The 22,851-nt window shown below is 38.0% G+C and overlaps 1 protein-coding gene across 2 annotated transcripts in view; it reads right to left on the bottom strand.

The window, feature by feature from the left end:
• Positions 1–22,851, bottom strand: part of LOC129776330 (neural-cadherin) — a 107,521-nt gene that overhangs the window by 70,803 nt on the left and 13,867 nt on the right. For both annotated transcript variants that reach the window (XM_055781916.1, XM_055781917.1), the window contains exon 2: positions 5,094–5,237. In XM_055781916.1, the coding sequence (XP_055637891.1) occupies positions 5,094–5,237 (144 nt within the window). The remainder of the gene's footprint in view (positions 1–5,093; positions 5,238–22,851) is intronic.

Genomic DNA, 22,851 nt, shown 5'->3' with positions numbered 1-22,851 from the left:
GGTACTGAATTATGCCACACAGCTTGTACTCTGCTGTAACACCCATCGATGCGAGTTCGCTGATGAGTTTGTCAAGAGAGACCGCCTTCACCACCAGCGGGGGGAGCTTGATTTTGGTTGCTGCTTGGGTAACGGCGTTTACATTTCCGACCGACGCGCCGAAGTCGCCTACTTCGCTGTTGTTCAATGCGGTGTCAATCGCAAAGGCTCAGTTCAGCGCGAGTGCTTTTCACTGCATCAACATCGCGTGCTGGATGACAGAGAAAAGTTATAGACTGAAACGTGAGCATGGGTCAATATAGGAAAATTTACAGAATTTTGAAAATCAAGAAAAGTTGTTCGAATAGAGTTATCGAAGTTATTTTACCTATCTTTCAGCCACAATTTTATTAATCGAAAAAGTGTATGAGAAAAGTTATAAGTTGTATGAAAGAAATTGATTATGTTAAAGAAAATTGAAAAAAGTTATTTGAAAGGACCCAAAACACATTCTTGCGATAGTACTTATTCGCTGTAGAATATTTTTATCTATTTTTAGCAAAATTTTCATTGGTCGGAAAAGGGTGTAAGAAAAGTTATAGCCCAAAACCTATACAACTTGTATGGGGGAAATGCATTAATTAAAGGAAAATTGAAAAAAAGTTATTTGAAAGGACCCAAAACACATTTTTGAGATAATACTCATTGGATAGGGAATACTTTTATCCATCTTTAGCCAAATTTTCGTTGGCCGGAAAAGATACCCATACAAATTGTACCAATGAAAGTTTGGCTAAAGATAAATAAAAATATTCTTTATCGAATGAGTCCTATATCGAGAATGTGTTTTCGGTCCAAATAACTTTGTTTAATTTTCTTTAAAATAATTAATTTCTCCCATACAACTTATTTTTTTTATTAATTCGTTTATTTTACAGGCTCAGTTTCATAAGTTTTAAGGAGCCGAATTCTTAACTATATTTTTATAACTATATATAAACAATTACCTAATTCTATGGTTAGTAAGGTAGAAAACCGATTACTCGCAGTTGACTCCCTCTCATACAACTTGGCCTATAACTTTTCTCAGACCTTTTTCCGATTAATCAATTTGTGGCTGGAAGATAGGTGAAATATTTCTCTATCGAATAATTCGATAACTCCATTCGAACAACTTTTTTTGATTTTCAGAATTCTGTATATTTTCCTATTTTGACCCATGCTCACGGTTCAGTCTATAACTTTTTTCTGTCACGATCAAGAAAAAAATGAATTATGTGGGAAGATGAATGACTGTTATAATTCATTATTCACTAAATCTAGCAAAACATTGAACAGAAACTTGCACGCAACAAAAACTTTTATCCGCTGAACTTTCATCCCGGTTTCTTCCCGGTCCTTAAAGTGTTAATACGACCACGAAGGGTAAAAAAGGGGTTATTTTATTGTAGAAGACAAAATGCGTCCGAGGTTTGAAGACGAAGATTTAGAGATATTACTTGATCATACGTAACTGGAGATCCATCGTTCAACAACATGGTCAACATGGATCTGCTATCTTCTTCCGAGGCCATATAGCGAAAGATTTGATCTTCACCAGCCCTCGAAACATCCGACTAGTTATTATGGGCTAACACTCGAAAGGATTATTCATCCGCATCCGCATGAATACCGAGAAACATTTGTGTCTTCGGCAGGAGTGCAATTTCTTGGTTGTCCCTGAAGTGAAATCGGGGAAGGAGAATCTACGGGCGACCAAGCAACTAACCGCTGGGCATCCGGACAAACACAGCTCCACATCAGATACAGTAAAAATCATGGAAACATTTTTTCCGCTCACAGGAAAATCTAGATCGATTAACGATCCCAATATTTGGGGAGATTGAAAGCATCGTTCCAAGGTAGTCATCTAAGAGCAAAGCGGATAAACTGGCTGTATACCGTGATGGTAGTTTGGTGCCCATAGCAATTGCCCATACAATTGCTGCTGTGAATCGTTTTGCAGCACGAAAGATGAAGTCGACACGATTCTCCGAAGGTTGGGCTTGACTGTATGAGAATACCCAGATTCTTGGCTGTGATTTCTGGTTCCAAAGACGTATTGGCGATGGTATAATTAGAATCATTTGGGAAGCGTTTACAAACAAACGAAATGACCGAGCATTTGTTGGCACTTGGACTCATCCGATGCAGTTGACAGTTGAGGACCATTCGGAGAAGTTTTCAAGTTCTTGTCGAAGAAAATTTACGTTTTTGGACTGGCTATTACACAGTAATGTTTAAAGTCGTCGACGTACGAGAGCTTGCAACATTTAAATATAAGATTCATATCATTCACATGAGTAGCTAGTTGGACACTCGATGTGGCTGAGAATGGCTCTATTAAAGTATTACCAATTTTTACAGACATTCAACGACTAATCAGATAGAAATTGAGCTAGTCGAGTAGTATTAGAATAACCGAAACGTTCTAGTTTTGGTATCAAGATTTCATGATTGAATTTATCGAAGGCTGTCAAAAAATCGCTGTAGATACCATTGACTCTGCTTGCGATTTTCAATGGTTTTAATTATGACGGTGTGCAAAGGTGGATCTTTTTGGGTGTAAATCCATGTTAAATTTGCAACGCGAGCATTTCATCTGTGAACATTGTCAAATTTGTTCTCCAAAGACGTCGCCAATAGATGAGAGAGGAGAAGCTTTATTTTTGGCTAAAAATTCTGTGATACTATCATTCCTTTACTAGTGGGGCAGAAGCATTCGATTAGGTTATGTCATTAGAGAGTTCCCGGTTGAGAAAGCCGAGGTTGAGCGATTCATCGATGAGCGAGCAAGATTCACACATAATGGGTATTTTGTTCGAAAGAGTCATACGCGAGGTGAATAATTCCAATGATTCTCAATGGTGTTTCACTAAAGTTGTGACATTGATGCGATCAGTGGGATTTTCCAATACTGCCAGATCCGCCCCCTCACCAGTCACCCAGAAGTACTCAATGTCTATTCAGCAGAAGCGACAGCTGGATTCATCGCCTGCATATCCGCCGGGTCGCCCAATCCTCGTGTTATCTACCAGCGTAGTAACAGCATTGGATTCGAAGAGATCGGCCCGTCCCTCTTGGATAGAACTAACGAAAATGCGTCCCATTTTTTTTGCATAATATATCAAAATTTTTGGAAGGCATGTATTAAAATAAAAAGAAATGAAAATCAAATTTCAAAAATCATATAAATCTCTTTTTTTCTCGACAAAATAATAAATAAATTTTTCTTAGTTCAAAAAGCTACAAGTTCTGGAAAGTGGGTATATTTCTCATAGATTTCATTACATATCAGCTAGGAACTTGGGAAAAAATATCTAACTCTAAAAACGAAAAAAAGCGTTCTTAGAATTTGCCTATTTAATTTAAAATGTCTTAGCTTTCTGAACATGATATAGCAGTCTAGGGTCTCTTAGATCTCGACAGTTCCAAAGGTCAAAGATTTTTAAACTTTTTTTTCAAATTAGATATTGGAGGTGCCGTTTAATTTTTATTAAGGGAAATATAGTAAAAATAATACACGCTGAAGATCACGAGTTCAATTCTCACTCCCGACATTCTTCCAAAATGGAATAAAAAGTGACGAACCAGCCAAAAGTGTTGAAATATAGTGACTTTCAACACTTTTGGCTGGTTCCAGATAAAAAAAAAATAGTAAAATAACTTGCATTTGAATTGAAGAAATCTCAGAACGAGTTGAAAGTCACAATTTAAAAAATGGAGGTGCTGGAAAAACAGCATTTTTTTCGACCACCTTTGTGCGAATACAGTGACCGGCAAAAAAATACACCTCCAGTATGAATAAAAATTTGAACAAAACATAAAAATTTTATTCGTGATTTCAATTAATGGCACAGAAAAGTAATATCACAAAGATCGTTTTTCCATGAATCCATCTTTGATTTCATTTAAAAAAAATTGTCATTAAATCGTTGTTTACATGGTATGAAATAAAAAAATCCACTACCTTAAGAATATTTTATTGCATATTTTTCATTGGTGCCTGAATGTCATCTGGTCTAAAGAGTCAAATTTCGAGCTGTTCAATAAGAAGTAGCGAAAAGAGTTTTGCTAGAGAGTGATAAGGGATTCCATGACAGATATTTTCAACCAATCATTAGACATGACTGTTTCTTCTGGTTTAGCGTGGGAAGTTTGGACCAACTCAATAAGATTATGGTGACAGAGGGGTATATAGTCACTCTATGCGAACACTGTTAAGAAACCTCGTCAAAAGCTAGTCAGAGGATTCCCAATTGGAAATGGATACCAAAGGAAGATTCAATTAAATGTCTACCGTCTGCAGGGGCTCTTATGATGCTTCTTCAACCTGAAATCACAGCGTTGCGAAGATGTTTTCCGTGCAACACAAAGAATACCTGGTATGATTTGACTAAGGTTGAGTCAATTGAAAATGCTATTAAGAATATGTATGCAAACTTAGCATATTACATTAAATAAACCTGAAGCTGTTCTAAAGATTCGTTGTGTAGCACAGACACACACGTTTTTGCGGGCTAAATCACGCTCGTTTGTCAGTCCATTACTAGCCGAATCCCCTCATGCTGATTCAGAACATTCTTCTACGTGAGCACCTAAAGCTCCCGCAAAACAAAAAAAGAACACACTAAACCCAGAAACAGGCAAATAAAACCGAAAAAAAAACTTGCAAAATGCAAGCATGAAAATGGATGTTTGGGTTAACCGAGGAATGCACAATGGGGACCAACTGCCGCTGATTTGGCGCATAGGAAAAAAGCGCAGCAAAAAAGTGCATTATTCATTCACCGTGCACTGAGCGTGTAAGCATAGAAACACACATCCACATACAAAAAAACCTGGATGCTGTGCATTCCAAACGCGCGCATATTCATTTTTTTTTCTTGTCGCTCGTCGCCCCCCATAACCAGCAATTTAGAACCCCGGGAGTGTTTGTTGAATTGTTTTGGATGATTTGTGACATGTTCGGTTGACTGCATTGTTTTTTTGTTTGTTTTGGGCAGCCGGAATCTGGTTGATGATTTGATTATATCATTTTCTAGCGTTCTGGGTGCGTGATTGATTTTACTTACACTCGTCGTGATCTTTGGCGGTGACGGTGAGCACAGTGTGCTGAATGTCTTCGTTCTCATCGACCTCCGCCTCGTACAAGGCTTTGTCGAAGTACGGCGGGTTGTCATTCTTATCGGCGATTCCAATACGGATGAATTTGGTTACTGTGGAAGAGACGTAGAAAAAAAAGGCGTGATATTAGTTACATTGTAATTCCAGAGGCAATTTGTATAGTGACAATGACAAAACGAGAGTGGATTCCATATTTTCGACACATGTCGAGATTGAACCTCCCACGGCAACAATACTACCCTTGTCAATTACGCGTCAGCTAATGTCTAGTGTGCTCAGAATACCACACATCACATGCTGTGCAAAAGGATTCACATCAAGCACCAATGAGGGTAAATTCTTACTTTTTCGAGAGATTTCCTTTCTGTTCTGCCCAGATTTAATTTCGAACGCAAAAAAAAAAAACTGGACAGTACCTCAATTGGTCGAAAGCACTCCACGAAATTGGAAAATCGTCCGGCGTGACGAGGTATGCTCTCTTTTTCCCTCAATTATGCCAACACAAGATTCAATTCCGCAAATGAAAATCACTGTTCGTTCCGTGTTTGTTTATTTGCCTCGTTTTTTTTGTTGTACCATCAAAGACAGCTTCCAATGGAAATCTGCGTGAATAACGATGGCTTTCCGTTCCAATCAGGCGATAAGGAATGAAAAACGAAAATTTAGAAACAAAATCCCTTCCCCCAGCTGACGCTGGCAGCGTTTATTGAGCTCTCAATCACCGGAATATTTGCGGTTCCGCTCAGTTACACTTTTACACTCCGGTGGCTGTGTGTGAAGCCACCAAAGCGGAACGAGAGGCACACCAGAAAAAAAAAGATCCATCCAATAGCCCAAAGCTACAAAGTCCAGAGACGATGCACCAGGAAATGACTTCTGGCGTTGGAATAGCCACAATTTTCCGTCCGTCCTGTGGTGGGCGCTTTAAGCGAATGAAAAAAAAAAGCTGACATTACCGCAGCTCTGCTCGGGTTGTAATAGTTTGAATTATAGTTCGGGCGAAAAGGACCTCCCGCAAAGTCAGACCCGGTCCATGAAACCAGTGGGATGAAGTGTTGAAACGCGAAATTGAATCTGAGTTTGTGGTGTGGCGGTGGCCAGGGTTTGTCACTTGAAATTTTACATTCTTAGGTGAAGTCTTCTATTAAATGATGATGATGATGGCCCACCCTACAAAGGTTTGAACAGGACGATTTATCTTGTATATAATATTTATGTTTAAAAATATCAAGAAACCAGTATTATAAAGAAAAAACAAAGCGAACTAGCACTGTTGCAGGCATAAAAATCTATCAATAGAACATTCAAAATAGACATAAACTGCGAAAAAACAAACAATGTTCCTATCCATATTGACATTGACATAGTCACAGTCTCAACTTCAGATCCAAGGTTTTTTTACAAGGCATGTCAGTAACTTTTGTTTTCTATTCTTGTTAATATTGTTAATATGGTTGGTTGAAAAAATCTCTCGCGTGTCAAGTTTGGCTCCATTTGCTTGATTAGTTCTCGAGTCATGCATAAATTTGTGTTTCATTTACACGGCAGCTAGCCCATTGGAGAGGGTGGAAGAGTGTCGCACCACCATGGAAATATTACTTCACCCTAAAACCTTCACATGTCAAATTTAGTTCCATTTGCTTGATTAATTCGGAAGTTATGCAGATATTTGTGTTTTTTTTTGTATGGCAGTCCCTCCTTAGAAAGGGGAGAGGAGTCACAAACCAGCATTAGAAACCTTGCCGGCCCCAAAACTCCTTCACCCAAATTTTCACGTCGATCAGTCCAGTAATTTCCAAGTCTATAACAATCAGACAGAAAGACAGAATGATTGAAAGACAGAAAGACAGAAAGACAGAAAGACAGAAAGACAGAAAGACAGAAAGACAGAAAGACAGAAAGACAGAAAGACAGAAAGACAGAAAGACAGAAAGACAGAAAGACAGAAAGACAGAAAGACAGAAAGACAGAAAGACAGAAAGACAGTGGTTCTCAGATTACTTTTGAACCACTGAACCGATATAGATGATCGACATATACAATCATAGACAATTATAGTTGTTCCTTAGAAAAAATATTACATTTGCCAAAAAATGGATTTTGTTCTTGTAATTATTGATATGTTGTTTTCATGGCTTTGGACTAGAGGGCGCTATATTTTTTAAATATTTTTTCTTGAAAGCTGAGGTTTTCTTGTATAACATATCCAAAAATCAAAGATGTGTTTTTTTCCGTTTTTATGTTATGATTTTTCATATTCAACCGATGGTCTGAAAAACCTTTTCTTCCAAAAATGGCTTTTCAAAAATTCATAACCTTTGAACTACTTGACCAAGGGGGTCTCCGTAGCCACATTGGTTGCGCGTTCGCTTAGTAAGCGATCGATCGTGAGTTCAAAACTCAGGGCCCTCATTGACCATCTTTGTGTTGTTACAGAATAGCTACGTCCACGCAACAATCATCAGCGATGGAGATCGATCCACGGTCGAAATAAGATCGATTCATCCATACAACTGCTCTGCTCAGCAAGACACATCGGGCTGCTGTTCTATAAATAACTCAACAATGATCAATCAACTGTCTCCGCTGTCCGGTGGTCCAACTGGATAATGGAAGAACAGAAAGAATACTCTTACGCCTAAATGGCTACTGTGTGAATGTACCATATGTAATGGTAAAGAAGGAATACTGGCGAACGGCAACTGTGTAATGTGCTAATTATAGATATGATAACCATGTGCAGTGTTTGGATTTCGATCAAAATCAAATGATACACAATGTGTCATGCAAGTAAACTCTCATGAACATATAACCAAATATGAGAGGATCATTCAGATACTTGTATGAATGTCAGCAATCACTTTTGTAACATTTAGTGATTAAACTAAGAGAGGAACGAAGACTGTTGTTTGCATATTCGAGTTGTATCAAACATGGCACACTATTTTCGAAACCTGCATACAAGTTTGAACCGCATATATCGTCTCATTTTACTATAGCGAAACCCACTGCACAGACAAGTGTAAAGCAATAAATGATACAAGAAAAATTACGTCATCATTACGTCACCATTTGCGGAGAGCAGCGAATGGGAAAAGAGATAAAACGCGAGAGTTTTTGCTTCTCACTGGAGTGGTGTTGCTAGTAAAACTATGCGGTCTATATGAATATACACATTTCAAGGGATAGCGGCGTTAAAAATGGAAAATATAATCTGACTACCCTTCCCTTAGCCTCTATCGAGCTAAATAATCATATAGTTTGCACTCTCTGAGACTTAAAAATCAGGATCTGCTACATTAGCTGAATATGAATCTTTCGCTTTGCGTTGTCCGTATGATCCTGCTGTTTCATGATGCATGGAGAGGTCGGTATGCATATGTTAGAGGCAAAGAAGAAAATAAGCTTTCTGCACTGAAAGCGTATATGATAGCTTTGCTTGCATGCTGGTGTGCAATGAAGTGCGAGCCGATGCAGAGTTGTCTCGTTCTCTTTTGTGTCGTGATTTGCAGCACATAACAGCAATAGAATACCGCTGGGGGAAATGTTTCCTGAAAGATCATATTTGAACCTAAGATAAGATCAGACAATAGGGGGTCTTTTACGGACCAAATTTCTGTCAGATACGGACCAAATTTCTGTCAGTCGTTCTGATTTCTGATTGGTCGATTTCGATAAATTTTGTAAACAAAGTCGATTTTTCCAGTGTTGCCAATAACAATAAATTACGTTGGGTTTATATTGAATTTAGAAAAAAAATGAATTTAATTGATATTACGATACTTAGTTTAGAGGAAATGTGAAGGAATTGTATACACGTTTTACCTAATTATTTTGTTACTATATTTTGATTGAATTGAAAAATTTATATATAGAAATTTGAAAAATCCGATATTTTATAATATTTGGCAGCTCTGGCATCTTCATGTCATGGCTTCGTTTTTGGACGACGAAGAAGAGTAAGAAGCCAGTTGTCTGGTCTTGTCTTAGATTTGAACGAACGAAAGCGATTTTTTCAATGAGTGGATCATTTGACAAACACTGCCATGTGACATGTACACGATTAAAATTCGGCCCTGTTACAGCTGAAATGCTAACGAGCCTTAAATAAATAAATGGGATAAAAAAAAAACTACTTGACCTATTTAGATAATCGACGTATAAAATTGAAGTCTATAAGCTAGTCTTTCTCGAAAAAATATTATACATATTACACAAAAATGGATTCTGGTCGTATAGATTTAGTCTAGTTGGAAAGAAATATTGAACGAAGACTGAAAACAAGTTAAATTTGCAAAATCATAACTCAAAAACGAAAAAAAGACACATCTTTGATTTTTGGATCGGTTATGTAAAATCGGTCCAGTTGTTCAACAATTATGATTCTTTCAAAAAATTCTTTGGTTAATGGTTTGAAAATAATAAAATAATAAATTAATGGGTAATGGTTTGAAATTATATTATTTAATAACGAAAAAAATCACATCTTTGATTTTTGGGTACGTTGTGTAAAAATCCTCAGCCTTCAAGAAAAACATATAAAAGATTATAGCACCCTCCAGTCCGAAGGAATATTAAATATCAGCTGGTACCGACATTATCGATACCAGCTGATATTTAAAATGAAAAATAAACATATTTTAACTCAGCAAAAGGGATGGGTGAAAAACAATCTAGTCTACAGTTGATTAATTTGGCTGTATTATTTCGTCAGGTTCACTGACCTAGTCAATACTTCGATTGAACAGCAGAACACTATTGACGAAATAACCGTTGAATTTATCTGCAATAATTTGGTCTGATTGTTCTTCTATAACTATGGAGCGTGGTATACTATTTTTTTAGTAATGTTTTCAATAGTTACCATATTTCTTATTTTGATGTTCATCGATTTTCCTCTGTGTATCATCACTTCTAGTCTTTTTCAAAGACTGTGAACATATTTTGATATACGAAGGTATACCTATTCCAATCATGCTCTAAATTAGTTCTTGAAAACATTCTGTACTTTTTATCTCTTCTGCGTTTTAGGCGCAGCAGATCAAAAGTGTACCAGTGTACCATTCAATATAATTTTCAACCACTCTGATGCACTCCTCAAAAAATCAATTAGAACATTTGCTTTATTATTCAGATGTCCTGTCATTGCTGTAAAAACCCAGACTTGTCGAAACTAGCTGAGACATGGCTTCTTTGGAACATCTATTAAAGCATTTAATCTTTATTTTATTTCCATCACGGTCATCCTGTCCATCCTCAATGTAAAAATAATTATCTCATGGTCAGTTATTTTGAATTTAGCCTCTGTAGAAGAATGAACAGTATCGAAATTTGAATACACGTGATCTATTGGAGTTTTACTATATTTAGATATTCTCGTTACTTCATTAATAGATTGTTTAAAGATAAAGTAATGTGATGATTGTTTCAATTGATTCGAATTTCGTGCATTAAGCCAGTCAATGTCACCAGCAAAATTATATTTAACTTACTGCAATCAGCAATGCTTTCCCACCAGTTTTTTAAATTTCTATAAAACACTGGTCACTAGAACTGGAGGAATGATACAACATTCCATAATTTCCCATCGGCATGCCTCTTCCAACTGAAATAGTCTAGAAACATTTTTTTTCAACAGCTTCGTTTTACCGAAAGTCAAATTTAATTGATTCTTTTGCGTAAATTGCAACACCTCCAGTGTGTTTGGAGAGCGACAGGCAAAAATCAACTTTATAACCTGGAATGGTGTATTGATCATTTTCATCAATAATGTGAGTTTCAGAAAAAAAAAACTATCTGAGGACGTATGTTTTCTACAAGAAATCATATTTCTGTAGTCTGTAGTTTGTAGAAAGCCCAGCTATATTCAGATAAATTATTGTTAAATTCTTCTCAAATATATATTTTCAAAATTGCTATTTAGACACTGGACACTGTGTGCTATGAGCTGAATGATTTATATCCAAATTCAACTTCTGTTCCTTATTATACTTAAAACAATTTATGCATTTGATGAACTCTCGGATGTTTTATGTTTCTCATTACATCTTGAACATATTTCTTCTTTCTTGCAATCTGTACTCTTATGCAACACATTGAATGCCTCAACCACGGTACATTTATCCCACCCGACGCTTATTTTGCTAGCAGGTCTGTAAGTATCATGTTCAACTTCAATTATCGTGTTGTATTTGTTGTATTTAACGCGTGGATTTTCATATCCAGCAACATTGACATCATTAATTGAAATGTTTTCATTTTGACTCTTTAAGTAGTCAACCAAAACATCAGAGTAATATCGCTCACTCATCCCGATAAACTTTTAATTTCGGTTTGATTGGCTTTGGAATATAATTACTACAAAACCTCTCTCCAAGATTGCTTTCAATTCCATTTTTCACTTGCTCAATATTATTCCCTGCTGCACACTCAACAATAATCGAGCCATCTTTTCCGTTCCTGAAATTTGCTATTTTGTGTATTTTGGGAACTAATTTAGTTTTTAAAAAATTACTTGTTTCATCACTTTTCCGCACAAACCGCACCCGCACCGCACAAAAAAAATCGTACAAAACTTCACAAGTGAAAAAAACTTTTTTTATGCGGTTGATAGAGACCGGATAAAAAAGTTTCCCCAGGAAAATAATTCAAATCCATGACGAAAGCTTTGTCAAATATGCTTCTTTTCATATACCGCGCAATAAAAATCGCGAAAAAAAAACCGCCCAAAAATAAAAATAAATCGCACAAAAAAAGGTTAGCCTGTAGTTTTTCTTTCAAATCATTATTTTTATTCGTTAACATAATGTTGTGTCCTAATTAGCAGTAATTTAGCTCGGACTAACCTTAGCTGTGCATAACAGCTAAGTTTTTATCAACAATTTTTTCAGAAAATAAGCTTTTCATATTTTCCACCTTTTTGACAACACTTTTTTTTAATATTTATTTTTGAGACTCTAAGCCTCCTGGGCTGGTTTGTCTCAGTTTTGACAACACTGCTAGCTTTCAATAATCTTCAATTTAAATCCCAAAGGGACCAAACTTAAATGATTTCCAGACGGAATCAATAAAGTTCGAATTGCGTTGGCTTCGGGGATCTGAAAAGCATTCTATTTCGAATCGAGTAAATTGATATTCTGATCTTTTTTTCTTGCACCCGGGTAGAAAATCAATTTTCGTCAAACCAAACGACTCTACCACCCCCCGCCCCGAGCGTTCGAAAATAAATTACCGCTTACACAAGAAGCGTAGTTGCAACCCAGTGTATGAATGCATCAGCACTACATTCATCTGAGGGAACGACCAGTTATAAATTAGGGTCGATTGAATGTATGCTGCTGTCTTTTGCACTGCCAATATATTTTCTCCCGTTGGCAGTGGCAACAAAGAAGACACCGGAGCGGTTTTCCCGCATCTTATTCCCGAGCATTGGCAAGCAGTCAAACCCTGTGACCAACACATGCGGACAAAATGGACGCAATCAATCTTACAACTTTTCACTTGCCTCTGCTGGCTGGGTTCAGTCTCTAATTGGCTCAGCATAAATTAGTTACCGCAGCGTTTTGGGTTAATGGGAGTTGTTCGTCGACCTGGTTCCGATTACCGGGAAGACCAATCATCATCCGGTTTACGGGATGTAATGTGCCGACTGTAATATTTGGTCTGTGTTCTACATGTGTGGTAAAGGAGAATAAACGAAGATAAACACATCGGTTCCAAGATGATTGTTCATATCCATATAGTTCATAGCTTAGTGCTGTCGGTTCCGATCTGCCTCCTACATCAAACAGTTTCCTTTATACAATTTCCATCGCAGCCTAACAGTTCGCCTAGAGAGAGTGGAAAAAGGTGCAACGCGTATAGCTCCGAGAGCTTTCAATCCGGTATGCACTGTTTGCGTACTATTCATTGCGCAAAGCGAGAGAACCGACTTTGAGCTAGAGTCCTTTCGCTGTGATATTCTTACCCTTCAAGGTCAACGGATTGGCTGGCAGCTGGGAGTACCCATTCATAGTGTTCTACAAAGGAAACGAATTGATGTTTGTCTTTTGTCGCTCTACGATACTGACACCAGTGCGGCTGGATAATGGAATCGCATGAATAAAATACGTCTTGGGATCATGTTCCTAAACGTCCCTAAACACAAAAAGTGGAAAGGGGGTGAACACCGTCAGGAGACGTTATTGGAATTTCTCGCTCAGCAATATGGCACGAAATGAAAAGAATACTGCCGAGTGTTTGTAACACATCGAAAGGAATTCACGAGAAACTGGGCTGAAGAGCAGTGAAGCCAACCAACATCGGTTGGATTCATTCCGATTCAAATTGAAAATTGGATTTCTTGATCACTCGATGTTCGTCTCTGCGCAGTGATTCGTCAGTTATTTTTCATGGTTCCATTGAATGTATGAGTAAAATTGTGTTAAAATTTCCATTAAACTTCTGAGCGCGCATGAGTTAAATTGACTAACATAGTCAATTTGCTCGAAGATTCTGTTGAACATGAGCTTGAGTAGGGGTAGACCTGTACAAGCGAAATCGCACAAAGAACACACCTGGCGTATAGGAGTAGTAATCCCACATGCAAGTTTCAGTGATTAGGAATTCAAATAGTCAACAAACTGAGACGAATGGCTTCAATGGCTTATTCAGCAATCCTGTGTTTTATGTATTGTGTGTTGTTGCTCAATGCAGCAATGCAGAAATAGTGTAAAACACTATCTTATTCAATGATTCGATTGACAATTTCTGATTTATTGATATTACATGTTTATTTGAGTGATAATAATTTCATTGACATTACTTGTGTGATTTCTAAGATGTGATAAATACACACTTGACACAAAAAGGGTGATGTATAAGACACGACCGCGTGGTTAACGTAGGACTTCGGTGTCATTTCGTTCACTTCGTCTATTATTATATTATCTTAGAAAGAAACAGAACTAATAATTAATCATTAGTTAAAGATTTGGATTATCCTAAAAAGGACCGATGGCTTACACTGCTTGGTTACAACTTTTCCGTGATCTTTTACAACAGTCAATTTCGAAATAAAATCTCAACCTTGACGAAGACTATTAACTGCTTACTGACTGGTAAATCGCAAATGGCATTCTTTATTAATGTATTAAGCGGAACTGAGCGGCAAATAAAAAGGCATTAATCGCACATTTGGAGCAATAGCAATAGCAATAATAGCAATAAGAGCAATAATGGAATAGAAATAGAAAATTACATACTTCTACATACTCAAAATTACAATATTTCCTTCTTTGTCCGTAGAGTAAACATTGCATTTAGCACTGGTGTAGTTAAGCTCAAAAACGCATAGTGATCTATTTTGTTCATTCCGGGTCGGATGTCGTGTAACTGCGACGCGTAACCGAAATAGAGTTGTTGCCAGTTAGGTAATGTCAATGCAAATAGTATTTGTTTCATTGTTTAAAAAATACAGGTGCTCCATCAAATATTTTTGCTATAAACAGTGTTCTGCCATAAAAAAAAAAAGACGGGTGGGTAATGTCGGTGACATAACCGGAGTGACGTAGGACTATACAAAGGGGACAGCTTTTGCTAAATATATATTTTAAATATATTGTTTTATTTTCTTCTCCTACGTGAATACATACCTATCTACCTGAAAAATGGATTAGTTTACTGTTTACTCTTTATGAACATGTTGGGGGTTCTGAAAAGAACCTTTGGTGTTGTGTTTTTGCTTTTTTTTTTACAAACTTGATTCTTGATTTTTTTTTCTGAAGGCTTTGTACTTATTAAATGTTCAACGTCGGGCATCTTTCGGCGTATACACATATCGTACAATCAAAGTGATGGCTGTGATAGGGAATGCATAGGTGGTCATCAGCTCGTTCACTATCATATATTTCACTATTGAGCACATTACCGTACCTTAAACTGTGGTTTCGGAAACGAATGAATTGTAAGATTTGTAGTCTTGCCTTGATGAGATGAGGGGTAGAGTGAAATGAAATGAAATACAGTTTGAATAGATAATAATAATATATAGTGGTTTTGAATTTAATGGTATATAGTAGAGCTGAAAAATGGATAGGTTTATTTAATGTATTTGTCCTTATTGGTGAGTGAAGCTGTGAAATTAGGGAATCAGTTAAGTAATGGCCTTTCCCTTAACTTGTCCTCCATTATTACGTCCACACATCCACGTTGCTGCTTATTTTCTTTTTATGATGTGATGCGATGCGATGTAAAACGATGCTGTACAACCACACTGGTTTACGGTTTGAAAGAAAATGAGATATTTTTTTGAGGTCCGCGCGTTTTGTACTCTAGCGGTACACACTCACATGATAGAGACAAATCGGCAGACTCAGCCAAAGGGGCGAGTCCAACGAGACGAACGAATGAGCGTTAAAAGGCAGCGATGGCAAAAAAAAATACATTCATTACGATTTGTTCGCTCGTTGGATTCACATGCAGGCTAAAAAGGGTCCTTTTCAGGATCACAAAATTGTCTTTAATCTAAAGAGTTTATTGTTTTGTTATCACTCGATATCCCCATCTTGTTCGGCTAAACCTTCCTGTTTAGCGATTGCGTTTGCCACTCGCCACAGCTATACAGTTGGAAAATTTCTTCCCATCCAGCTTGTGACATGTTGTACAGTAAATCATATTTAATGCGATGTGCCGAAGCACTACTCAGTGTCGCATTGGAGGCGATTTTAACCTGTAATTGAACATTTGCGATAACAGTGGTACAGTGTCGACTTTCAAAGTGTCGCATTACATGTCCGTCCAATTAGCTAAATGTCGAACTAATTGTAAATTACTGTACTTTCAATCTGGAAACAATTTAAGAATTGGTGAAAGTGGAATAATCAGGAAAGTCCCCAACTATCAATAAGCTCAGAACAACTGCCAAATTCACATACTCATCAGATCCTGACAAACAAATTATGAAAAAATCAATTTGTGTTTTATTATTATTTTGGGTATTATTATAGAAAGCATTGAACTGTATTTCGTAAACTCTTTTTTGAAAGGTTTAATGGCCGTGTTTTATGGAATGGTTCCAATTTAGAAAACTTTGTACTCGTGGTTTTGAAGAAAATCATTTCGAACGCCCTCGATGTCGCCTTGTTCTGAATTTGCCACCAAAGCAGATTGTATAAAGAACAAACTTTTTTCTTCTGCTACCTGATGCCGTTTTGCGATTGCGTTTGCCACTCGCCACTCGCTGCAACTGCCTGTTGTCTTGATGTCCACCTAACCGAATGTGTTCTGTTCCGAATGCGGGTTTTCTTATCGTCGCGAGCAGTTTTGCCAGCCAACTCGATCACTTCGGCGGCCGAAACTATACAACGGCGGCTAGGTGGGCTGGTGCACTGGTACTAACGTGCTCGGCCTAGCCAGACCAACACGGCTCGAGCGGGATTTTGCCTTTCACTTCACTTTTCCTCCTTTGCCATGTCCAGACATGGCTGCTTGGGTTGGTTTGTTGATGTGTTGTGATGCGAACTGATGTGGTGTACGGTTTGAATGAGAATGATCGTTACGGCAGCGGAGCGGGGATTTTGAGGCTGACTGGCTGGCTCGAGAATTACGCATGTGTGAGACTGCGACCAATGTTTCTTTCATTTTATTTTCTTTTTCCTTTCCAATCGTGCTTCATTCTATTTCACTGCTGCTCTGGTTGCCCGTTTTGGTCGGTACGATTTGAGGAGCACAAAATGGACCAATCAAAAATGGGCACATAGTGCATTTGGACAATGCTTGATATTTCACAATTATTCAATTATTTATCTCAAGAAAAATGAAATGTTATTCGTTATGATAGATGCGTAGATATATTTCCTATCAATTGATGCAAAAACCTTTGCGATCTATTGAGAAATGCTCGAGTTATAAGCGTTCCAAATCTTGCATTTTTTCCTACTTGTTCAGTGCCTAGATTTCCATTTCACCCCCTATATCTTCCGGTTAGACGTAGTCCTACGTCAAAATATTCCAAGATGGGTTTTCAAGTGGGAGCATTTGTCATAACTTCACGTAGCACAAATTGTCGCGGAGCATCATTGGAAATCCTTTGAATTAGGTGATTGTAATGTATAGCATATCAAACAAATCCAAGAGTATTCCCGATTCGATTGCAATGCAAGTCACTGAAATCCGTTCCCAGCAAAAAAAGTTTTAATGTTAAAACTATTTCATAAAACCGTGACATTTTTTTTTGGTTCATAAAAAAACGTGTTACTACGTCAACAAAAAAAAAGAAAAAGAAAGTGCTATATTGATATCAAAATTGTAAATTGTTTTAGTTTGCTATGAAGTGTTCTTCTAAAGTTCACTCAAAACTTTGATCAATCGGGTAAGTAAAATAGCTGAATGTATCAATATGGTATCAATATACACCGAGAAGCGTAATAGAAATTTGTATAACCCTTAAGACTAATTTACAACCACCAATTTAAGAGGCAACAAGCAGCCTCGCATCATCAACAAAACAGCACTGAACTATCTATGCTACACAGAGATCGTGGAGTTTTATCGAAAAGACTTTTCTGGTTGAACGGACACGCTAATAAGTAAAATTTTTGTATTCGGTCCAATGTTCAGTTTTTCAGCTGCATGCGATACAAGAGCTGCAAACGCATCCCGAAAATTGACCTTTTGATGCATTGGCCTTCTTTAAAAATGAAAATGATTTTTGACGCCGTTGGACCATTACGACACAATTAGACTTCATTTACATGAAACAATCTTTGAAACAAATAAATGGCAAGGAATAAATTTCAACCCCCAATAATAAATATTATATTTTTTATATTTTTTATTTTCCTGTGTCATTTCTGTAAATTAAAAAACCAAACGCTTTCAAAATCATCATTAAGATCAATCCTTGATCACTTTATACCATTCTTCAGTAAACGACCCAAGACACTGTGTATAGAAATGAATTCAAATCATAAGGACGAGATCGTATTCTCGAAAAACGGTTTCGTTGCCAACTTTAGCGAGGAAAGTGTATCGTTATGCTTGTAAATATTCTCCACCATCTGAAGTTGCTAAACTTCAAGCTGCTTGGGAAGCAATGTTTGTTCTGTTCCAAGACAAGATCAATTCAGCAAATGCTTGAGAGACTCAGCTGAATGTTTGACCAAGAAGTATCGATTGCTCATTCGGACTTCCTGAATGAGCAATTTGAGCGGCATATCCTCGAATTGAAATGGATTTGAACCAACTTTAGTGTGCCACTCATCCATAATCCTATGTCGTCTTGCAGAATTTTTCGTTTGCTTACAGTGTTTTTTACTCCAGCGTCATTTATCCATGTTATATTGAAGGGTGCCGCTGGACACTTAATTGTAATCAAAGCGTTAGCAACCACTGGTCCAGACCAATGTTTAATCAAAAACCATCTTTGGACCTTCCTTCATTCGAGCTAGCAAAACAGTCAATGGAAATATCGGTAGATATTAGCACCGTTTGTACTACCAAAAATGCGTGATAGGTTACCCGAAATACCTCTCGATTCATTATCAAGACGGTGTAATATTCCATGCTACATGCCATAGACTTTTTGCGTCGAAAGCCCTGTTGTGTTAAAAAACGGTGATATTCAATAGCCACTAAGATTTTCAAATATCACTCCACCGAAAGTGTCCGTGGGGATTTTTGAAGAGCAAATCTAACTCTAACAAACCGAGAAAGATGTGCACATAGACAACATTAGACTCGAAACTGCTGCTATATCGCAGCAATACATAATAATGAAAAAAATATCATTTAAGTTTATTTATGATTGTCAAATTCATACAATAATTTTATTATTCATAATGTACATAAACTCTTGCCTTACGCTTTTAATATCAGGTGTGTGGTAATGTTATATTTTATTGCTCTATCTTCATACTTCAAACTATTGTCCGTCGCTAGCAACTTTTTTTCCAATTTTTTGAAAATTCTGGCAATCTTTCGCATACGATTAGTCGAGTTAAGCCTCATGATATAGTTCATTCCTGATGCGCTTGTTCCGAATCCTCATGTAAAAGTGCATCCAATTCTGTATCTTACCTTACCTTACCTTACGCTCTTACCTTTCCGGGATGTTCATTATCTTCAATACTGAAATCCCCACTCTTGGGGCCAGTTAAGGATTAACGGTGAAAAAAAAAAATAATTTATCGCCCATATCCTATGGTCATAGCCAACGCCCATAACATATGGTTCTCAAATGGGGATCAACACTAGGGTAGGAGCCTACCTGTTGGTCTCAAATGTTCCTATCTCACGCCTCCACGAAGATCATATGACGACATTTTTAGATCGGGCGTGAACTGGAAACACACACCTGGTCTTGGCTCCGAGAACGGGTGTCGAAAGTGGCTAAGTGAGGGGGTGCGAGCGAGTCAGAGCGCTATATCTCTCCCGGGGAAGGCCTCCCGGGTCATGGAGGCCCTGCCAACCCGCTGTCTCCCGGGCAAAGGAGATACACCCAGACAATGGAGCTAAGGTCAAGACGAATACTACGAATGCGATCACCCGAGGAGGGTCCCCGAACTGGAGCTGGTCCTGGAACGGGCGTAAGAGCGAGCGGCCAGCGGCTGGAGGGCGATGTGCAAGAGCGGGCCACCAGCCGGGTTCAACCCGAAGAGCTACCGCCACACGGAAACAGCAACCATCGACATCACCAACGAAACGCTGCGCCTACGAGGCGTGTTGCGACTGTCAGACGACAGTCGTCCACACTTGTGGGTACTACTAGGCGACGGATCATGTGGACACACGAAATGAACGAATTCGTGATCCGCGCCTATTACATCTGCACTGCTTTGGAGACGGACATGAGCGGTCGCCCTCGAATACTCGCAATGTTCGAGGAAGCGTATCCAGAGTTCGTCGGGAGGCTTGACCAAAACGCGATGAACGCGAGGCGTAGAGCGATTGTACGCAACAATATGCTCTCCCAAACGCAAGTCGACGAGATCAAGCAGCAGGTGCAGAGAGAACTAAGCTCTAGAACAAGCAGAGCAAGCGATGTGTCGCCCATATAAAAAATTATTTGATTTTGTCAAAATTTTGAGATGCAATTTGCGCACACTCTCGTTCATTACGATCGACGAACTTCTGGAATAGAGTACAAAGAGTAGAGTGTACAAATCAGCTTGATTCTTTCTATTTTCTGGGCGTAGCTCTTTGAAATATCTAATCCTTACCAAAGAATTCGGATGACCGTGTAAACTGAACATTTTTATTATAAAATTTAACAATTAAAAATGTACTAAAACATTTTAAGCCCAAATTGACTGATCATATTGTTTAAAATTTCCATACAAATTAATTCATCACGCTAGCCACTAATAAAATGACCTTGATTTTGTTTGGAGTTAATTCGAATAGCTGTTATGATGATTATGGCCTACATATTTACCCTTATATTTACCCTATTCAACACTTTTGAGTTGAAAAGAAAATCAAGACTCAAATTATTCTTTTTGGTAAGGTTTCTAGTACGCGTAAACTTCATTCAACACATTACATTTTACTTTACGAGTTGTGGCCTTCAGATAATCAGACAGGCGCTGTAACAGAAGTAATAAATATAGCGCTAACTAATGGTCTCTGCCTTCTGAGGAAACCTCGATCATCAGTCTCGAAGCAATCGAGCCTAATCCGGACCCTAAATCAGAAATTGTTGCTTAACTGAACTCTCTGGATAATGAATGTAGGCGGTATTTAGCCGAACTGACGGAAGAAAATGCTACTTAGTCGGCATTCGGTGACTCTTGAAAACTCAAAAATCGTGTGCAGCTGTAAAAAAGTAATAAAAAGAAACAATGTCGTTACTATATTCATGAATTTGAAACAATTCAATCCATATTGCTGAATCTCTAAAATAGAACCAACATTTATAATGACACAAAAAAAAGTTTTTTAGCATATCGATATTACTGTTTTTTTCTTATAAAACAATCTCGAGGAAATAAAAATGTGCCTTCTCATTATATTTTTGCATTAAACAACCACGCTGAGATATTAGGCTGTCAAAAAAGTCCTGCGGTATTTTTTTTGAATTTTCATTTGTTCATAAAATTAGTTACAATCATCTGTTTTAAGTCAAATATGCGCCGTTTTGTTCGATGACTTGTTCCCAACGAGATGCCAACTTCATAATACCCCTGTTATAGAAGCTCGCTTCCTTATTGGCAAAAAACTCGGATAGCCAATTTTCACGGGCCTCTTTTGTGGCTAACTTCTGACTACCTAGCTCGTTCGCCATGGACAAAAACAGGTGGTAGTCACTTGGTGCAAGGTCCGGACTATACGGCGGATGCAAAAGAATCTCCCATCCGAGCTCCCGGAGCTTCTGGCGCGGTCACCAAAGAAGTGTGTGGCCTGGCGTTGTCCTGATGGAAGACAATGCGGCCTCTGTTTATCAAAGATGACCTCTTCTTCATGAGTGCTACCTTCAAGCGGTCCAGTTGTTGGCAGTACAGGTCCGAATTGAGCGTTTGGCCATAGGGAAGCAGCTCATAATAGATTATTCCTTGACAATCCCACCAAACACACAGCAGAACCTTCCTGGCCGTTAATGAGGGCTTGGCCACCGTCTGAGCCGCTTCAGCGGGCTTCGACCACGACCGTTTGCGCTTCACGTTGTCGTAAGTGAACCACTTTTCATCGCCAGTCACCATCCGCTTCAGAAACGGGTCGATTTTGTTGCGATTCAGTAGCGATTCACATGCGTCGATACGGTCAAAGTTGTTTTTTTGCGTCAAAGTGTGTGGCACCCATACATTGAGCTTCTTTGTGAATCCAAGCTTCTTCAAATGGTTAATAACGGTTTGATGACTTATCCCCAGCTCTTGGCCGATGCTACGGCTGCTACTATGCCGGTCTTTCTCGACTAATTCAGCGATTTTGTCGCAATTTTCGACGACAGGCCTTCCGGAGCGTGGCGCATCTTCGACGACCTCTACACTAGAACGAAAACGTTGAAACCATCGTTGTGCGGTGGAAATGGAAACTGTATCGGGTCCATAAACTGCACAAATTTTATTGGCAGCTTGAGATGCATTTTTGCCTTTGTCATAGTAGTAATGTAAAATATGTCGGATTTTCTCTTTATTTTGCTCCATATTTGCGACACTATAACTCACGAACGACTTAACCAAACAAAACACTGTCAAGGACTATATTATAGCGCGCAAAAATACCTTTCCAACAAGCTATAGTATGACTCGATACAATGAATACATCTAGAACTACGCGCTTACAACGACACCTCGCGGAAATATCGCAGGACTTTTTTGACAGCCTAATATATACATTTTTTTTTATTTGAATTCGCAACTTTCGATCCAAATAGAAAAGTCTGTACAAAATTGAACGGTAGATTTTATCATTAATCCCTTGACGGTACATTTGACAACTGAGACTCATCATTTTTTTTCCAGTCACAGAAGAGGACTGTAATCCATTATTAAATCGGAATTTAAATCGAACTATTTTGTTTGTTTGATAGTAGATAATGCCAGTTGCAATATAGTGTTTTTTCCAGTGTTCCGATAGACATTGCTTATTAATCACTATTTTACGTAAGTGATAATATGAGGAGAAAAGGTGGCTTTGAGGAATCTGATGAGGATTTGTTCAGTGATCAGACAATTGAACACCATATTGTATGAGAAAAGTGATGGAAATAACAGTGGAAACTAAAATTAT

This window comes from Toxorhynchites rutilus, chromosome 3 (assembly GCF_029784135.1).
Source record: "Toxorhynchites rutilus septentrionalis strain SRP chromosome 3, ASM2978413v1, whole genome shotgun sequence".
NCBI classification, from domain to species: Eukaryota; Metazoa; Arthropoda; class Insecta; order Diptera; family Culicidae; genus Toxorhynchites; species Toxorhynchites rutilus.
Note: the sequence above shows the minus strand (reverse complement) of the source record. Positions and strands in the feature narration are given on the sequence as shown.